This window comes from Scyliorhinus torazame, chromosome 10 (assembly GCF_047496885.1).
Source record: "Scyliorhinus torazame isolate Kashiwa2021f chromosome 10, sScyTor2.1, whole genome shotgun sequence".
Taxonomy (NCBI): Eukaryota; Metazoa; Chordata; class Chondrichthyes; order Carcharhiniformes; family Scyliorhinidae; genus Scyliorhinus; species Scyliorhinus torazame.
In genome coordinates, this window is record NC_092716.1 from 57,336,622 (window position 1) to 57,355,260 (window position 18,639).

At 45.9% G+C, this 18,639-nt stretch overlaps 1 protein-coding gene across 2 annotated transcripts; it reads right to left on the reverse strand.

The window, feature by feature from the left end:
* Positions 1-324: 324 nt before the first annotated feature.
* Positions 325-11,324, reverse strand: plekhf1 (pleckstrin homology domain containing, family F (with FYVE domain) member 1). Of its 2 annotated transcripts, none has more exons than XM_072518160.1 (3): positions 11,123-11,324; positions 2,151-2,193; positions 325-1,339 (listed from the first exon to the last, which is right to left on the reverse strand). In XM_072518160.1, exon 3 carries the CDS (start codon positions 1,305-1,307, stop codon positions 489-491), a length of 819 nt encoding a protein of 272 aa, XP_072374261.1. In that variant the 5' UTR covers positions 1,308-1,339; positions 2,151-2,193; positions 11,123-11,324; the 3' UTR covers positions 325-488. The 2 variants fall into 2 exon arrangements, with proteins under 2 accessions (XP_072374261.1, XP_072374262.1); XM_072518161.1 differs by lacking the exon at positions 11,123-11,324 and adding an exon at positions 10,826-11,040.
* Positions 11,325-18,639: the final 7,315 nt, after the last annotated feature.

Genomic DNA, 18,639 nt, shown 5'->3' on the forward strand with positions numbered 1-18,639 from the left:
TTTTTTCCCTTCGGGTGTCAAGAATCACAAGTTTGAACACCTCAGGGATACCCAACGTCTCTCTGAATTCTTCCTTCTCCTCACCTTCCTCTGACCTCATTATTCCTTCCAATCACAAGGCCGAATGTTGATCCTTCCTGTCCTGGACTTAATCAGGGCAGAGGCAGCAAGGCATTGTGCACCCTCTTGGCACCCTCTCACTAAGCTAAATACCCACACACTCACCTAGAAAATGCAACTTGCTTATATTTCCTCATGGTATGGTTAATCAGTAAATTTCCCTGCTCTGCATAGAATCCAAGAGTTAAAGAGAGACAAACACTGTAAAGCAAAAGACAAATTTTATTCAGGTTGACATCAAATTAAATAATCATTTTGAGTGATACATATTTTTCTGCAAAATTACTTGGAAGAGACCTATTTAATTATTGTTGCGATGTATTTTCCCTTGATAGTGTTTTGGTTGAATTAGTTGGTTGTGTATATGCTTAGGCGTGAAAAGAGGACCAAGGGAGGTCTGTTGAAAAAAACTGATCCGGTCCCGGCCACTGCTCTTGTCTCTCCTCATCGCTGGATTTGTCACTATCTTCCTCATTGCTAGCAATCATCATATTCAGACCAGTGATCTCATCTGCTTTTCTTTCTGATGTTGACCCTTCGTTCTTCTCTTCCACCAATCTATTGTAACATAGCGTGCATACCCTTAAAGGCTTTGAGGACATCTTAGGCATGAGAAATTTGTGCTTTGAACAAGAATGACACACCACAAAGCCGCACTTCCGACAGTGATGCCTGCGGATTAACGTGTTGAACTTCCTTTCAGTGCACCTCATGCAAATTTCTGTCATCTTGTCCGGTATCCATGGAGCTGCATGTTCAGTAGATGGTCTCCTTCCCGTCTTTTCCAACAGCTGTTTGACACAGCTGTCAATATGCTTCATCCAGTCCTCTTTCTCAAGGAGGGTTGCGGCACACACTCTGAATGATTTCCTCGAGGTTTTTATCAGCCATTGATTTTTCAGGCAGCCATCATCCATAAGATCTTCAACAGTGACATCCTCCAGTGGGATTATCTGTTGATTGGTGTACTTCTTCTTGAGGATAATGACAGTTCCATATACCAGGATGTCATTGAATAGGAAAAACATTCGGTGTTTTGGCTTCTTGCGACAGGCTTTTGTCAATAGTCCTTCGCCTACAAGTACGCGCCCTTGCAGGGCCAAAGGTTGACCAGTTGCTCTGAAGCAATGTTCGACTGCGGTAATTCGTTGCGTGTTGATATCTGTGTTTATCAGGCGGTCCACCATCTTATTCACAGGTCCTTCTGCCAAGCTGATTCCTGTTGTTTAAGAAAGGGAGAAATAAAGAGCTATGGGTGATTAATTTCTTAATTCGCTTTTCAGTTTTTATAAGGAGGACACTGCACTCGTCTGCTGACAAAAATGCCAAACATTTATCCAATAAACAGTCTGATTACAAAAAGGCCCTGAAGAACTTTTATTCTTTTTTCATAGAAGAAGTAAAAAAAATTGAATCTTTAAAGACGTCACCATCCCATATCGGTCTCTTGGTCACACACCCTTCTTTGGCTTGAGTCAGTGAGGAGATGTACAGATTGGCTTTCATCTGTTGTCCCTCTGTATCAGGCTGTGAGGAGCCAATTGGTTCTTTAATTTTCCTGTTCTCTGGGGAAGTATTTTAGTTTCATTTAGGTTCTTTTTTGTCAAGCGAACTGAGATCAGCACCTTGTTATGCGGGCTAATCATTTCCTGGCAACAAGGTGCCCTTTCCAAAAATGATTTCTATAAATGCCAAGTGATCATTGCTACAATTTGAGAAACACACTATTTTATTTGTAATGTACTCAGAACATGAAAGAACATTTTGGCATTTAATTTTTTGTTGATTCTAATATGACCATCGAAGGACATGATCGTGGACATGATCAATGAAGGCCCTGAACAACAAAACACAAAAATAGAAGAAGAAATAGCAAATCACTTGGATAATTGGATGATTCCGTTCATGATTAATCAAACCAACACAAACATCTAACTGGACACAGGTGCCAGAGCGAATTTAATCAATGAAGCAGACTTGCTGAAGATGTGGATTCAACCACGAAAAGAGGATAATGATTGCAATCTTACCGACTACCACGGCGCACCAATCAAGACGTTGGGAATGTGTAACCTGCAAGTGGAAGTGAACGCACAATGATTCAGTTAAATCTGCAATTGTGAAGCAGACAAGTGATCACTGCTAGGCACAGCAACATGTGAGTCACTGCAGCTAGTACAGTGATTACACAATACAGACATCGAATATACAGACATTGACGATACAGACACCGACTGTATACCGATGGCCCACACTGCAGCCATAGATGCAAAGTCAGTACAGACTTCGGAGGAACAATCCAAGACTCAGGCCACAGCTCCGCACACAATGAATTACAAAAAACGTTCTACTGAAAGGGTGGTGGACCTAAAAGATACGGGTGTTAGAAATACTGGGGATGCTATCAATGCTGACTGCTGGTATAAAATAAATCAGAGAACAATTTCTAGTGACCAGACAGGCACAGTTAAATGTGTCAATTAGAAAGTTGCTATCTTTTTCTTGCTCCTCTGAAGCTGTGCTATACTGGGCGTCATTCTCCGACCCCCCGCCCGGTCGGAGAATGGCCGTTGGCCGCCGTGAATCCCGCCCCCGCCCCCGCCGAAGTCTCCGGTACCGGAGATTGGGCGGGGGCGGGAATCGGGCCGCGTCGGTTGGCGGGACCCCCCCGCTCAATTCTCCGGCCCGGATGGTCCGAAGTCCCGCCCAGAAATAGCCTGTCCTGTCGGCGTAAATCAAAGCTGGTATTTACCGGTGGGACCAGGCGGCGTGGGCGGGCTCCGGGGTCCTGGGGGGGGCACGGGGAGATCTGACCCCGGGGGTGCCCCCACGGTGGCTTGGCCCGCGATCGGGGCCCACCGATCCGCGGGCGGGCCTGTGCCGTGGGGGCACTCTTTCCCTTCCGCCTCCGCCACGGCCTCCACCATGGCGGAGGCGGAAGAGACTCTCCCCACTGCGCATGTGCGGGAAACTGTCGGCGGCCGCTGACGCTCCCGCGCCTGCGCCGCATTTCCGCGCCAGCTGGCGGGGCACCAAACGCCATTTCCGCCAGCTGGCGGGGCAACAAACGCCATTTCCCCAGCTGGCGGGGCGGAAATCCCTCCGGCGCCGGCCTAGCCCCTCAATGTTGGGGCTCGGCCCCCAAAGATGCGGAGCATTCCGCACCTGTGGGCCGGCATGATGCCCGTCTGATTGGCGCCGTTTTTGGCGCCAGTCGGCGGACATCGCGCCATTGGGGGAGAATTTCGCCCAGTATCTGAGTGACTCACCACTGAGCACATAAAAGGCATGAAGTTACAGTGCTTTCCCACTAGATGCCCACTAAACACACCAGAAAATGTTAGGGATTGTCCATTTCACTGTAAGGTGAATATTTAACATCACGATAAGTTTGAATTAAAACCAAACAATATTTTCAGTACTGAAAATATACTTTCATCTATGGATATTGTAAAATGGGTGATAGCAAATCAGCAGCTTGTTTTCCACCTCTCTGGAATTAAATTTTTATTGACTTCAGTTGAACAACAATGGCCACAAATACGTTATTGTATTTATATTGTACTTTTAACTTAGAAGTCCCTCAGGGGCTTCACAGGAACTTTAAGTGATTCAAAAATGTTGTGACCCTTACCTCTGGTGCTGCCTCACCATCTCATCTATGATCTATTGCAATTGGCTGTCTTTATGTTCTAGTAAGTATCTTAAATGCTGACCAATTTCGGAGTATAGTATTAAAGGTGTGCCATTCTCTCATGTAGTTCAAATGTATTTCAGGAAATAATCAACAGATTTAATTGCTTATCTTATGTGCCTGATGAAATGTTGTTTGACATTTTCTTGCTAAACTGGTTATTCCAGTTATGTTATGCATACTTTCTGCAACAAGTCAGTTGAACTATGCCAACTTGATATATCTTGGTAGAGGATCTGACTTTCAGTTTGAACATTGATTCTGATTTCCTGATGCAATACTATAGTTGTCCTTATGTACGTTATATCTGTGCAATTAGAATACTCAACATTGTAATTTTTTTAACTTAAGAAAGCTCATGAGTTTTGATAGTACCACATATTTACTTTCACCTTTTAGATATGTCCTGGCAAGATGATATTTTGTCGTAAATGCTGATAACATTTATTGGATGTCTACTCACTCAACAGTAGCCTACAATATAATGAGTTCCCTCCTTATTCTGGGGACACCGAGTCAGGTTTAACTCTTGATCCTGTTGTGTGAAATTGGCCAACTCAGCATGTGTTAGAATCATAGAATCCCTACAGTGCAGATGGAGGCCATTCGGTCCATCAAATCTGCACTGATCCTCCGAAAGAGCACCCTACCTAGGCCCCCACTCCTGCCCTATCCCCTTAACCCTGTAACCCCATCGAACCTTTTGGACAGTAAGGTCCAATTTAGCATGGGCAATCCACCTAACCTGCCCATCTTTGGGCTGTGGGAGGAAACCGGAGCACCCAGAGGAATTCCACGCAGACAAGTAGGGAACGTGCAGACTCGACACAGTTACCCAAGGTCGGAATCAAACCTGGGTCCCTGGCGCTGCGATGTCTCAATGATGAAATCTTGCAGAGTCCTATCTTTAAACATCAACCCTTTATTGGTGGCCTTTAATTATTTACAGTTCCCAGGTTAGTATCATGCATGGTACTGTTCACCATGCATGATAGCTGCTTACTTATAGAGTTCTGTTTCAAGACTGTTCTTTCTGGAATCGCTTATCACGTGACTCTATACATCATACTGTGGATAACGCTATTCTCCAGCCCCACGTTAAGCCTAGCCCTGCCGAGCTCCTTTACATTACAATGCCTGTAGGCACACATTGTAACAGTGCAAATTAAACCTAGAGTTTTTTTGGTCCGTATGTCTCAGCACCGCACTACGTAGTGTATTTAGCTGCTGCGTCGTTCAAGATGCTTAAAAGGCAAAGTTAACCTTTACTAGTGGAGCTTGGGTTGGTGATATGGCACTCAAGATCCTCGAGTGTCTACCTGTAAGTGATCTAGCATAATTTTACCAACTACCAGAACTAACCACATGAGACATCCTATTAAGTTAGAGACATATGGATGTTGTAGTGATAGGCTGCTCTAACACGTTGTCAAGCAATCCAAGATAAAATAAGTTCAAGAACCTTGTAGTAACTTTTAAATGTGGCACCTAATTGCGCTGGAATGCACATTGAGGGCTGTGACTGGGTAGGAGGAACAAGAGGTGATAAATCCATTAGTCCTGTGCTCAGTGGGAGACAGGTTGAAGGATGATTTCGGAGGAGGAGAGAGAATTGGAGACGCACGGATATTTAGAAAGGGATTTGGGCAGCACGGTAGCACAAATGGATAGCACTGTGGCTTAACAGCACCAGGGTCCCAGGTTCGATTCCCCGCTGGGTCACTGTCTGTGCAGAGTCTGCACGTTCTCCTCGTGTCTGCGTGGGTTTCCTCCGGGTGCTCCGGTTTCCTCCCACAGTCCAAAGACCTGCAGGTTAGGTGGATTGGCCATGATAAATTGTCCTTAGTGTCCAAAAAGGCTAGGAGGGGTTATTGGGTTAGGGGATAGGGTGGAAGTGAGGGCTTCAGTGGGTCGGTGCAGACTCGATGGGCCGAATGGCCTCCTTCTGCACTGTATGTTCGATGATTTCCAGAAAGGCTCCAGATCAAGTTTCCCACTCAAGGAACTGATGACCAAATTTCAGAAAAATGCGTGAATTTTAAAATATAGTTGAGCATGAAGAAAAGAAACAACAATGTCAAAGCAATAAATTAATATATTTTTAAAAGTAATGAATAAAGAAGACCATTAGAGTGTGAGAGAATCCGAGTGTGTGTGTCAGGCACATTGCCAGTTTCAAGGTGCTCACTCACTCGTCCTTACCCACTGGCCTGAACTTCCTGGTCTTTCACGCTGGCGGGATCTTCTAGTCCCACTGATGGCAAACCCCACCTCGGGCGTTGGGCCTGGCAGCATCAGTGGGTCTTGTCCACGGGACGGAGGATGATAATGACTCACTGTGAGATGAACTCCGGGTCTCTTCATTGTGTGGCAAAATCTGGCTCTGGTCTTTTAACAGCCATCTTCCTGGCTGGAATGGGAGCTTGGGTGAGTGGAGTGCCTCAAAGCTGCTCCAGCTTGTCAGGCTCCCAATGGGAATCCCGACCCCAGTGATCACATGGCTGTGGAACCCAGACTCAGGTGGGATGCAGGTGGGCAGTGTGGATGGAATCGTGCTTTCCGGCGCTCCTAGCTGAAGCGTGAAAATGTTCTGATTCCCTGCTGGCCTGAGCACATAGGCCGGAATTCTCTGGCCGTTTACTGGCAGCTGGATTCTCCCTAACCTGGACCAGATGTATCTCCAAGGTGATCGGGGACCCCTTGGTGATCGAGTTCTGGGCAGGATGCTACCTTGGCACCTGCCAACTGGGCACCTGGGTGATACCTTGGCAGTGCCCAGGTGGTGCTGGCAGGGGCACAGCCAGAGTGCCAGGCTGGAAGTGCCCATGAGGCATCATGCCCGTTCCATGGATTGGGCCTGGAATTGCCCAGCCTGTGGTGATATGCATCACTGTATATACGCAAGGGGTTAATGTAAATACACTACAACTAAGTAAACACTAGAGGGAGCACCGGAGATGTCATGGCATGCAGACATACAGCTAAGGAACACTTTGAATAGGACACGACCAATGGGCAGTCAAGACACCAGAGGTGACACTACCACAAGGGGGCAACTCGTATATAAGGACAGGGCACACATCCCCAGCGAGCTTGTTGACAGACTCCATGATGGAAGCAACACAAGACTCCAGAGTGCAGTCCTTGCATGAACAAGACCCCGAAGGTCTAGCAACCTTATCTGAGCAACCAGAAGCAGACGATGCAAGTCTACCACGCTCACATGAACAACAGAAAGACTATGACAGTCTACCCAGATTATTTGAGCCATCAGAAGAAGACTCTGACAGTCTACCCAGCTCATCTAACTGACAAGAAGACACTGAAGGTCTACCCACTGCATGTGTGACAAGTCACAAAGGCTTCACCATTCCCATACCAGGGGTAACATTCTCCGACCCCCCGGCGGGTCGAAGAATCGCTGGGGGCTGGCGTGAATCCCGCCCCCGCTGGTTGCCGAAGTCTCCGGCACCGGATATTCGGCGGGGGCGGGAATCGCGCCGCGCCGGTTGGCGGGCCCCCCCCCCCGCTCGATTCTCCGTCCCGGATGGGGCCGAAGTCCCGCTGATAAATTGCCTGTCCCGCCGGTGTAAATTAAATCACCTACCTTACCGGCGGGACAAGGCGGCGCGGGCGGGCTCCGGGGTCCTGGGTGGGGCGCGGGCCGATCTGGCCCCGGGGGTGCCCCCACAGTGGCCTGGCCCGCGATCGGTCTCCACCATGGCGGAGGTGGAAGAGACTCCCTCCACTGCGCATGCGTGGGAAACTGTCAGCGGCCGCTGACGCTCCTGTGCATGCGCCGCCCGGAGATGTCATTTCCGCGCCAGCTGGCGGGGCAACAAAGGCCGTTTCCGCCAGCTGGCGGGGCGGAAATTCCTCCGGCGTCGGCCTAGCTCCTCAATGTTGGGGCTCGGCCCCCAAAGATGCGGAGCATTCCGCACCTTTGGGGCGGCACGATGCCCGTCTGATTGGCACCGTTTTGGGAGCCAGTCGGCAGACATCGCGCCGTTTCTGGAGAAGTTCGCCCAAGATGTGCGACATCTCAGCGAGGCTGACAGATCTCAGCTAGTATGTACAGAAGCACTCGACAATCAAAGTGAGGCTACTAGTGACTCCAGTGACACCACGTTAATTCAAATCTCATCTACTCGAGCCTCTCCACAAGAACCTGAAATGACTCCAGACGGGGAGCATCAAAAAACCAAAGGTGATTCAGGTGAACCAGAAAGGGCTCCAGACGGGGAGCATCGACAAGCCAAAGATGATTCAAGTGAACCGGACATGACTCCAGATGGGGAGCGCCGAGGAATCAGAGACGGCACGCTCAATGAAACAGCAGATGCCACAAAGGACACTGACACAAGTAACTTTGTGAAGGACTCGCATTATCCACTCGGTGTGGTCATTGAGCACAGCAAAGACAACAACAAGAAGCGTACCAAAGGCACCAACGTCAACAACAAGCATGACAAAAACAACAACAATGGAACAACGACTGGTACGACATGGTACAACTCTGCAAATGCAGGACACTGTGACAGCATAGCTCAAGACAATGGCAAGTGTGCAGACATACCATGGCATGATAACGCATCTTACAAATTCACGTTTGCTACACTGCAAACAAGCAGCCCAGCTTTCAAGGCGGTTGACATACGGCATCAATACCGCAAACACAGACACCATTCCAGGTCAGACAGGAAAGATGACATCAAGAGTCGCTACCACAAGCATCAAAAAAAAGAGTCCAAATCAGACAACGAAGTGATTTGACCATGTGAACACCTCCTGTTGACTTCTTGGTTCCTTAAGCACGGGAACACTGATGGCATTCACAAGACAATGACAACATCAACATCACCTCTTCAATAACAAAACAAGAAAGCCACTCGACCGTATAAATTCATGAACTTTGGACTCATAAATATTATTTGGTATTGTATAATCATCACTGTCATCATGTTTTGTACATGTCATCACTTATCTCCCTATTTTGTTCAATTTTCTTTAACGAAGTACAGAAAATATGTAACACGAAAAAATGGGAGATGTGGTGATATGCATCACTGTATATACACACGGGGTTAATGTAAATACACTACAACTAAATAAACACTAGATGTAGCATCGGAGATGTCATGACATGCAGGCATACAGATAATGAACACATAGAACAAATGGGCAGTCAAGACATCCAGAGGTGACACTACCACAAGGGGGCAACCCATATATTAGGACAGGGCACACATGCTCTTTCTCTTTCCACAGGCAACACTTAAAGAGGACAGGGGCAGATCAGAAGCATCTCACCCACCACGTGGCTTAGAGCAGACTGGTTAGTTAGACTGAGTTACTATAGCAAGGTTAGCAGGAGAGTCGAACTCATAGAGAACTGTGCTAATAGTTCAATAAATCACACTGAACTTACTTCAAAGTCTGGAGTATCTTTTGGTCAAAGCTGCATCGAGTTGCAGCCTGTGTTATCCCAGAGTACATAACACAACACAGCCCTCATGAGATGTGTGGGGTTTCATGACCACCTTATTGGGATGTTGGGGAGGGCCCCGAGGCCACGGAGGGGGGGGGGGGGGGTGGGGGTGGGGTCTAGAGATCAGGGCACCATTTAAAAATGGTTCCCCGATCTCTTCTGCACTAACGAGCGTAACTCATTAGTGTAGGAAATGGGACAAAGTGTAGCCTCGGCGGGACATTCCTCGCCAAGGCCCAAAAAATGAAGCAGAGTCCGGTTTAATAGTGGCATCGGTCTCGGGGCCGCCAGCACTTGGAAACACCTGACTAAATGGGCTCGACATGGAACTCGGTTTCATTTCCGTTAAATCACGCCAAGGTTCTAATATTTAATCGCATAAACATGATTTTAATGATTTATAATTGTTAATGCAATGCCAATCAACCTCTCCAGCCCAGTTGTATCTCATTCCTACATGTTGTAAATTCTCCAAGATTTATGTTTGTTTTAGTTTTTTTCTATCTCTTTCTGTCTGTTTTCTCCCTCTTAGCCCAGTCTTTCCCCCCTCATTTCTGTCCCTCATCTGACTCTAATTCACCCCCTTACTTTGTCATTCTGATGTTTCTTTCTTGATTGTTGAGTCTCACTGGATAAGGAGATAGACTGCTGGTGCCCCTTTGCCCTCAGCACACCATTATCCACTTCCATTTTCAGCAAGTTATGGTAAAAATCCGTTTTGAGTTGAAAAGTGCATAAATTGTCAATAGGCATATAACATGGCGGATAACATGAGATGCTCACTCCAACAAGATCACAGCATCGTAGAATATATAAAGACAGAAGGCCATTCAATTCCTCTCTGTGCCACTTTTTGGAAAGAGAATCTAAGCCACTACCCATCCTTACCATGAAACCCTGCACATGTGCTCTCACTGGGCGTTTATATGGCCCTTTAAAACTATCATTATTAGATTTGCCTCTGTGACATTCTCAGACCGTAAATTCCAGATCCTCGATCAAAACGTTTTTCCTCATGTCACCAATTGCTTCTCTGGCCAACCACCTTAAATTGGTGTCCTCAGGTTCTTGACTGCTGCAATAGTTTCTCTCTGTCTACTCTGCCCAGACCCACCATGATTTTGAACACCTCGATGAAATCCCGTCTCAACCTTCTCTTTTCTCAGGAATTCTAGTTTCACCAGTCTCTTGTGGAATTGAAGTCCTTCGTCCCTGGAACCACTCTTTCCTGCCCCCTCAAAGCCATCACATCCTTCCTCACGTGTGGTGTCCACATTTAAGCAATTCTCCGGTACTTTGTCCCCTTATATTCTAACCGAATAAAAAGGCAGCTTTTTTTAAAGTGCTAATTAATTCAATATTAGTTGAGTCAGCAGAGAATCTATTCCACATATTCACTACTATGTTGGAAGAAAATCGCTAATTGTAAGTTTGATACAAAAGAATCTCCAGTTCTACATTCAGAGTATTTTCCTGTATTGCACAAAAGCACATAACAAAGGCACTTCTTAGGAGATACTTACAAGACACAGTCAAACTTTCCTGTGTTCTATTTGACGTGCAACAGACTCCGGACACCCGATCTATAGTTCTACGTTGCACAAAGGCTTTGTTATTCTTAATGTACTCAGGCTATTTTCCGTTCAGATCATTTAAATGCGTCATAGCCAAACATTCCCCACGACTAAAGCTGCCTCAGCCAAGGATTTTAAACTGTGCGAGGCTCAGCCAGTGACCGAACTGAAATTTAGAACAAATGTCTGATTTTAGCAACACTTGGTTAACACAGTTCAAACAAAAATATACTTAACAGCCTGTACCTGCTGTTTGCTGAAAGAGTCCCGATTGTTCTAGATATTGCGCTTGATACCACTGCAGGCGATGTAAAGGTTGATTGAGTAATGTTTGCCTGACTGGTGCATTTCAGTTAAAATGAGTGTGTTCAGGAAGGAAATGCAAAACTGGATTTATTTTTACGTTAAACAGCCTGAACCTCTCTTCCTCTTGCTTGTGATTTGTAACAGTAAAATTGTAGAGGAAAGTAAAGGTCGACTGCTGACTACAGTTGGCACCCTGCCAGGATTCCAAAAACACGTCTGCAGCAAGGTTTGAGAAAGGATTTAAAGTAGACTGTTTCTTTAAAAAAACAGCTACTTTAAAAGTTGCATGTTGAACAGACTATCACAACTGTATCTTCAGATTCCCTCCTGTTCCCCAACATTTCCTTTGCATTGCCAAGGTTTCAAAACTGCAGTACATAGAATGGGCAGCATGATGGCACAATGGATGGCACTGCTGCCTCACAGCTCCAAGGACCCGGGTTCAATCCTGGCCTTGGGTGACTGTGTGGAATCTGCACATCCTCCCCGTGTGTGCGTGGGTTTCCTCCGGGTGCTCCGGTTTCCTTCCACAGTCCAAAGATGTGCAGGTTAGGTGGATTGGCCACGCTAAATTGCCCTTACTGTCCAAAAGGGATAGACAACATTACATGGATAGAATGGAGGTGTGGTCTTAAGTAGGGAGCTCTTTTCAAGGCCCGGGAAGACTTGATGGGCCGAATGGCCTCCTTCTGCACTGTAAATTCTATGATTCTATAGATAAGCACCTGAGGAATCCTCCCCCTAAACCACACTAATCCAGGAGCAGTTAGAAGGATTCATTTATCTTGCTTGAAATAAGGGACAAGAGTGAAATATTCAAAATGCTAAATATGATGTGTGAAAATGGAACTTTAATCAAATAACATGTGTTTTTTAGACATCTTCATGGAAGAGCAAAATTTGAAATGACCGCGTCACAGGCAGATGGGGTTAAGATTTCATTTCATTTGCTGATTTTCAATGTTTAAAATGCTAAAATTGAGATATTAAAGCTGTGAATAAGATTAAATGCTGACCTACCCTATGTTTATAGCTGTATTACTGTATTTAAGCATTCAAGTTTAGAAAAAAACATTTCCTGAGGAAATCTCAACAACAGATGGTTAAAAGCTCCAGTAGACTTATTGGCATCTCACTGTAGGCTGCAATATATTTTTAAAAGTTAAAATTTAAGCAAAGCCCATTTAAAAAAAATGAATGGGAGAAAAGCCATATTAACTTGAGACATTTTGAAGTTCAGGCCTAAAAAGACAGTTTCAGCTCAGTTTTTTCAGACTAAGAAACAGACCGAAGAACATTAAGGAAGACAAAACAAACATAAAGACAGCCAAGAAAACGAAAGACTGAGAAAAGACCCAGTAAGAAAAGGAGGCTATAATGTAATGCTGTAGTGACTGCGACACCAAGTAACTAAACAATGGTGACTTTGATAACCGTCTTATACAATATGTTAAGAAAATAGTGACTGAGCTGCAACTGGGCGGCACGGTAGCACAGTGGTTAGCACTGTTGCTGCACAGCTCCAGGGTCCCGGGTTCGATATCTGTCTGTGCGGAGTCTGCACATTCTCCCTGTGTCTGCGTGGGTTTCCTCCCACAGTCCAAAGATGCGCAGGTTAAATGGATTGTCCATGCTAAATTGCCCCTTCGTGTCCAAAAAGGTTAGGTGGGGTTACTGGGTTATGGGGATAGGGTGGAGATGTGGGCTTAAGTAGGGTGCTCTTTCCAAGTGCCTGTGCAGACTCGATAGGCCAAATGGCCTCCTTCTGCACTGTAGATTCTATGAGTAGATTCTATGAGAAACTGTACAATATCTTATTCCTTTATGTTATTTAAGTTGATTTATTGTAGGACAAGTCAAAGAAACCAAATCCAGCTTTGTTTCTTAAATCTTGGATAATCAAAAGGGTTAAATTACAAATATTTTAGGAACACTAATTATGGGGAAAGTAATGCCAAGGATTTGGTTTCAGTTCTACAAAATCTGGATTTTTAGTCACAGGGTAGCTTTAGTTTGAGACACACTTTACAGGTCATTTGTCAAGCGAAGGTAAAGGGGAACTTCTAAAATAACCGCGTTAACAGCTGCTTTAAAATAGCACACCAAATTACACAATAATGGCGGGGCCCTCCCATATCATTTCTCATGGTTAGTCTACAGCACAGCTATGATGGCTAGCTGAAAAGACAGAGTACGCGTACCTCCTGAAGGGAAGCGTTCTACAAGTTATTTATCCTTTCTGCGATCGAGGAGAGATCAATTTTATTGCTTATTAATTTCTGATTTCAAATCAGAAGAATTACTGTCTATCTTTTAATCTTTCAGCTTTAAGTTTTTCACATATAATGAACGTTTAACATTGCAACTTGGGCCTCACTTCATAAATTAAGCTACTCAAGTCTAATTAAGTGTCAGGGTGGATCTGCAGAGGTGGCAAAACCTCCCTCTGTCTCTGGCGGGTAGGATCCAAATGATAAAAATAAATGCACTCCCTAGGTTTTTCTTTTTCTTTCAATGTATCCCTATTTTTTTGCCCAAATCCTTGTTTATTCAGGTTAACAAATTGATTTCTGCTTTCACATAGCTGGGTAAGTGTCCCAGAATCTGTAGATTCTGCTGCAAAGGGACAGGCAGGCAGGGGGCGTGGCTCCCCCAAATGTTTTGTTTCACTATTGGGCTGCTCACATGTTTGCAGTGGATTACTGACCTTGATTCGATTTGGGGCAGACTGGAGGCTCGCTTGTGCACTACCTGTACTCTTCATGTCACAATTACCGCACCACTGCCCTTCTCATCTGCTAATTCGGCAGCACTTGAAACTTTTATCCCTGTCCTCTTTAGCCCCTATTTGTAACAATCACCACTTCTTACCTTCTGGTTTGGACCCTTTATTTAAATCTTGGAAGGCAGAGGGACTTGAACATTTTAGGGATCTATTTGGAGAGGGGGATTGGACAGTTTTAGGGAGCTAGTTGACAAATTTCAGTTGCCCAATTCTAGCCTCTTTTGTTATCTTCCGATTCGTGACTATTTCCGTCATGTTTTTCCTTCCTTTGGCTCTACCTTCCTCCTCGATGAAGAAGGTTTTATCCTTGGCTCAACCTGGCAAGGGGCCTATCTCAGACCACTCCAGGGTCCCAGGTTTGATTCCGGCTTGGGTCACTGACTGTGCGGAGTCTGCACGTCCTCCCCGTGTCTGCGTGGGTTTCCTCCGGTTTCCTCCCACAATCCAAAGATGTGCGGGTTAGGTGAATTGGCCAATGATAAATTGCCCTTAATGTCCAAATTGCCCTTGGTGTTGGGTGAAGGTGTTGAGTTTGGGTAGGGTGCTCTTTCCAAGAGCCGGTGCAGACTCAAAGGGCCGAATGGCCTCCTTCTGCACTGTAAATTCAATGATAATCTATGATTAATCTAGGACAAAGGTTCGGCACAACTTCGTGGGCCGAAGGGCCTGTTCTGTGCTGTATTTTCTATGTTCTATGTTCTATGTTCTATATGGCTATATTCTCTCGTCGGATCCTCCCTCATTGGATGGGGTGAGGGTGAGATGGGAGAGGAAGCTGGGGTCTGTGCTTACTGATGAGGCTTGGAGGGAGGCCATTTACAGGGTTAACTCCATGTCCTCTTGTTCCCCGTTGAGTTTAATCCAGTTCAAAGTGTTACACCAGACGCATTTGACCAAGGCAAGGATGAGTGGGTTTTTCCAAACATGGAGGACAAGTGTGATTGTTGTTCACTTGCCCCAGCTAACTACACATGTATGTTTCAGCCCTGCCCCAAACTTGCCAGCTTCTGGGTTTCCCTTTTCAACACTATATCGAAGATTCTTCAGGTGATTCTAGAGCCATGTTCATTGGGGTCTCTGGCTCACCGGCGTTTCACTCTGGGGTAGGGGCAGATGTTGTCACCTTTGCCTCACTGGTAACCCAGAGGTGAATATTGCTGAGCTGGAGGTCTCCCATCCTGCCCACTGCTTCTGCACTTAGAAAAAAATAAATATACCATCAGGAGGTCAGTGGGGAAGTTCTATCTTAGATGGCAACCTTTTATTTCCTTTAAAGGTTCTAGACACCATCAGCTGGTAGGGGGCTTAGTTATAGTGTTTAGGTTTTAGTTTGTGTTTTTTATTGGGGATTTGTTTGTAAATTTTTGACTTTGTACCCTTACATCTTTGTTGGTTGATTGCTATATTGTTAGTGTTAATATAAAACTTCAATAAATATACTTTAAAAAATGATTATGGTTTAAATTGTACCTTTAACTCAAAGTAAAATATCGGGCAGGATTTTATGGGCCCCACTGCAGTGGGGATGGGACCAGAAAATGCGGCGAGCTGTTCAAATGTCCATGGACTTCAGCAGGAACAGAAAATCCTGTCACCAGGAGGAGCCATAATATTATGCCTTTATAGGGGCTAGTGAATTCCAGATAAACACCTCAGTTTGCCTATGTGATTTCAGGTTGCCATGAGAATGGGCATTGAGAAGGGAGAGAGAGAGACTCGAAAAGAAACCCACTGAAGTGTCGAGTTGCAATTTTTTGCACCTCTTGGGGAGGGAGGCTTACAGATCTTGCTGCTACGAGGCAAGGAGAAAGGATATAAATTCTCCCAGGGACTTTGTAGGAAAGGATGGGGAGCTGAGGTAAAACTCTCTGTAGGAAAATCAGTTTTACCAGAGCCAACTAACCTGTTTAAAAGTGTCGGATATGAGAACCTTTGTAATTCTGTATCATCAGGACTGACAACCTCCTTACCTTGCAGGTCAGCTGGGAGCGGGAGAGTGAGAGAGCCGGGACTTTGGAAACAGCGGGGAGATTGAAAAAGCGCGGGAGCTACGAGGCAGAGCGGACAGTTTAAAAGGTCGCGGCCTGGGTGAGGTAAGTACTGCTTAACAACTTCCTTACCTTGCAGGTCAGCTGTTAGTTTCGGGAGATCAGTTTCGGGAGCAGGCCTATTGGCTGACTGTAAATCAGGAAGGATACAAAGGGTGTGGCTGAAGTGCCTTTAGAAACAGAGTGCTGGAGGCAAACAGAGTGTATCTGAGTTTGGGTAAGGCTGAGTTCGGGTAAGAGGTGAGTGAGGGCTGTGTTTTTTGGTGTTTGGGGGTGAGTTTCCAAAAAAAAAAAAAAAATCCAATTAATTAAGTAAATTAATTAACTAGTTAAGGGAATTTGGTGCTCATCTTAAGGAGGTGCAGAGAAGCAGACCTGTGAAGGAGTCTCGGGAGCAATTACATCGCAGCCAGCAGGTAAGTGATTGGCTTGTGACTGGTAAGTGATTTCTCTCTCTTTGACTTTCTCTTAGCTGTGTAGTGTAGTTCAAATTTAACTTCAGGTTTAAGTCATGGCAGGAGAGCTCAGACCCGTGTCATGCTCCTCTTGTGAGATGTGGCAAGTCAGGGACCCTTCTGGTGTCCCTGACTCCTTCATCTGCAAGAAGTGTGTCCAACTGCAGCTCCTGTTAGACCGCTTGATGGCTCTGGAGCTGCGGATGGATTCACTTTGGAGCATCCGCGATGCTGAGGAAGTTGTGGATAGCACATTCAGTGAGTTGGTCACACCGCAGATTAAAATTACTGAGGCAGATAGGGAATGGGTGACCAACAGACAGAGGAAGAGTAGGAAGGCAATGCAGGGATCCCCTGCGGTCATCTCCCTCCAAAACAGATTTACCGTTTTGGAAACTATTGGGGGAGATGGTTCACCAGGGGAAGGTGGCAGCAGCCAGGTTCATGGCACCGTGGCTGGCTCTGCTGCACAGAAGGGCGGGAAAAAGAGTGGCAGAGCTATAGTGATAGGGGATTAAATTGTAAGGGGAATAGACAAGCGTTTCTGCGGACGCAAACGAGAATCCAGGTTGGTATGTTGCCTCCCTGGTGCAAGGGTCAAGGATGTCTCGGAGCGGCTGCAGGGCATTCTGGAGGGGGAGGGTGAACAGCCAGCTGTCGTGGTGCATATAGGCACCAACGATATAGGTAAAAAACGGGATGAGGTCCTACAAGCTGAATTTAGGGAGTTAGGAGTTAAACTAAAAAGTAGGACCTCAAAGGTAGTAATCTCAGGATTGCTACCAGTGCCACGTGATAGTCAGAGTAGGAATGACAGGATAGCTAGGATGAATACGTGGCTTGAGAGATGGTGCAAGAGGGAGGGTTTCAAATTCCTGGGACATTGGGACCGGTTCTGGGGGAGGTGGGACCTGTACAAATCGGACGGTCTGCATCTGGGTGGGACCAGAACCAATGTTCCCGGGGGTGTGTTTGCTAGTGCAGTTGGGGAGGGTTTAAACTAATGTGGCAGGGGGATGGGAACCGATGTAGGAAGTCAGTGGGGACGGAAACAAAAGGCAGGAAGGGAGAGTGTGTAAAGCATGACCAGAGAAAGCAGGGCAGAGAGCACGGAAAGTCTACATTAAACTGCATTTATTTCAATGCAAGGGGCCTGACGGGCAAAGCGGATGAACTCAGGGCATGGATGGGCACATGGGACTGGGATATTATAGCTATGACTGAAACATGGCTAAGGGAGGGGCAGGACTGGCAGCTCAGTGTTCCGGGGTACAGATGCTATAGAAAGGATAGAACAGGAGGTAAGAGAGGAGGGGGAGTGGCGTTTTTGATTAGGGAGAACATTACGGCAGTACTTAGAGGGGATATATCTGAGGGTTCGCCCACTGAGACTATATGGGTGGAACTGAAAAATAAGAAGGGAGAGATCACCTTGATAGGACTGTACTACAGGCCCCCAAATAGTCAGCGGGAAATTGAGGAGCAAATATGTAAGGAGATTACAGATAGCTGCAAGAAAAATAGGGTGGTAATAGTAGGGGACTTTAACTTTCCCAACATTGACTGGGACAGCCATAGCATTAGGGGCTTTGATGGAGGGAAATTTGTTGAGTGTATTCAGGAGGAATTTCTCATTCAGTATGTGGATGGACCGACTAGAGAGGGGGCAAAACTTGACCTCGTCTTGGGAAATAAGGAAGGGCAAGTGACAGAAGTGTTAGTGAGGGATCACTTTGGGACAAGTGACCATAACTCCATTAGTTTTAAGATAGCTATGGAGAATGATAGGTCTGGCCCAAGAGTTAAAATTCTTAATTGGGGCAAGGCAAATTTTGATGGTATCAGACAGGAACTTTCAGAGGTAGATTGGGGGAGACTGGTGGCAGGCAAAGGGACGGCTGGTAAATGGGAGGCTTTTAAAAATGTGTTAACCAGGATGCAGGGTAAGCACATTCCCTTTAGAGTGAAGGGCAAGGCTGGTAGAAGTAGGGAACCCTGGATGACTCGAGATATTAAGACTCTGGTCAAAAAGAAGAAGGAGGCATATGACGTACATAAACAGCTGGGATCAAGTGGATCCCTTGAAGAGTATAGAGATTGTCGAAATAGAGTTAAGAGGGAAATCAGGAGGGCAAAAAGGGGACATGAAATTGCTTTGGCAAATAATGC

Excerpts from the sequence above, each read along its gene's own strand:
- plekhf1 (XM_072518160.1), bottom strand. The coding sequence starts at position 1,307 with ATGGTGGACCGCCTGATAAACACAGATATCAACACGCAACGAATTACC.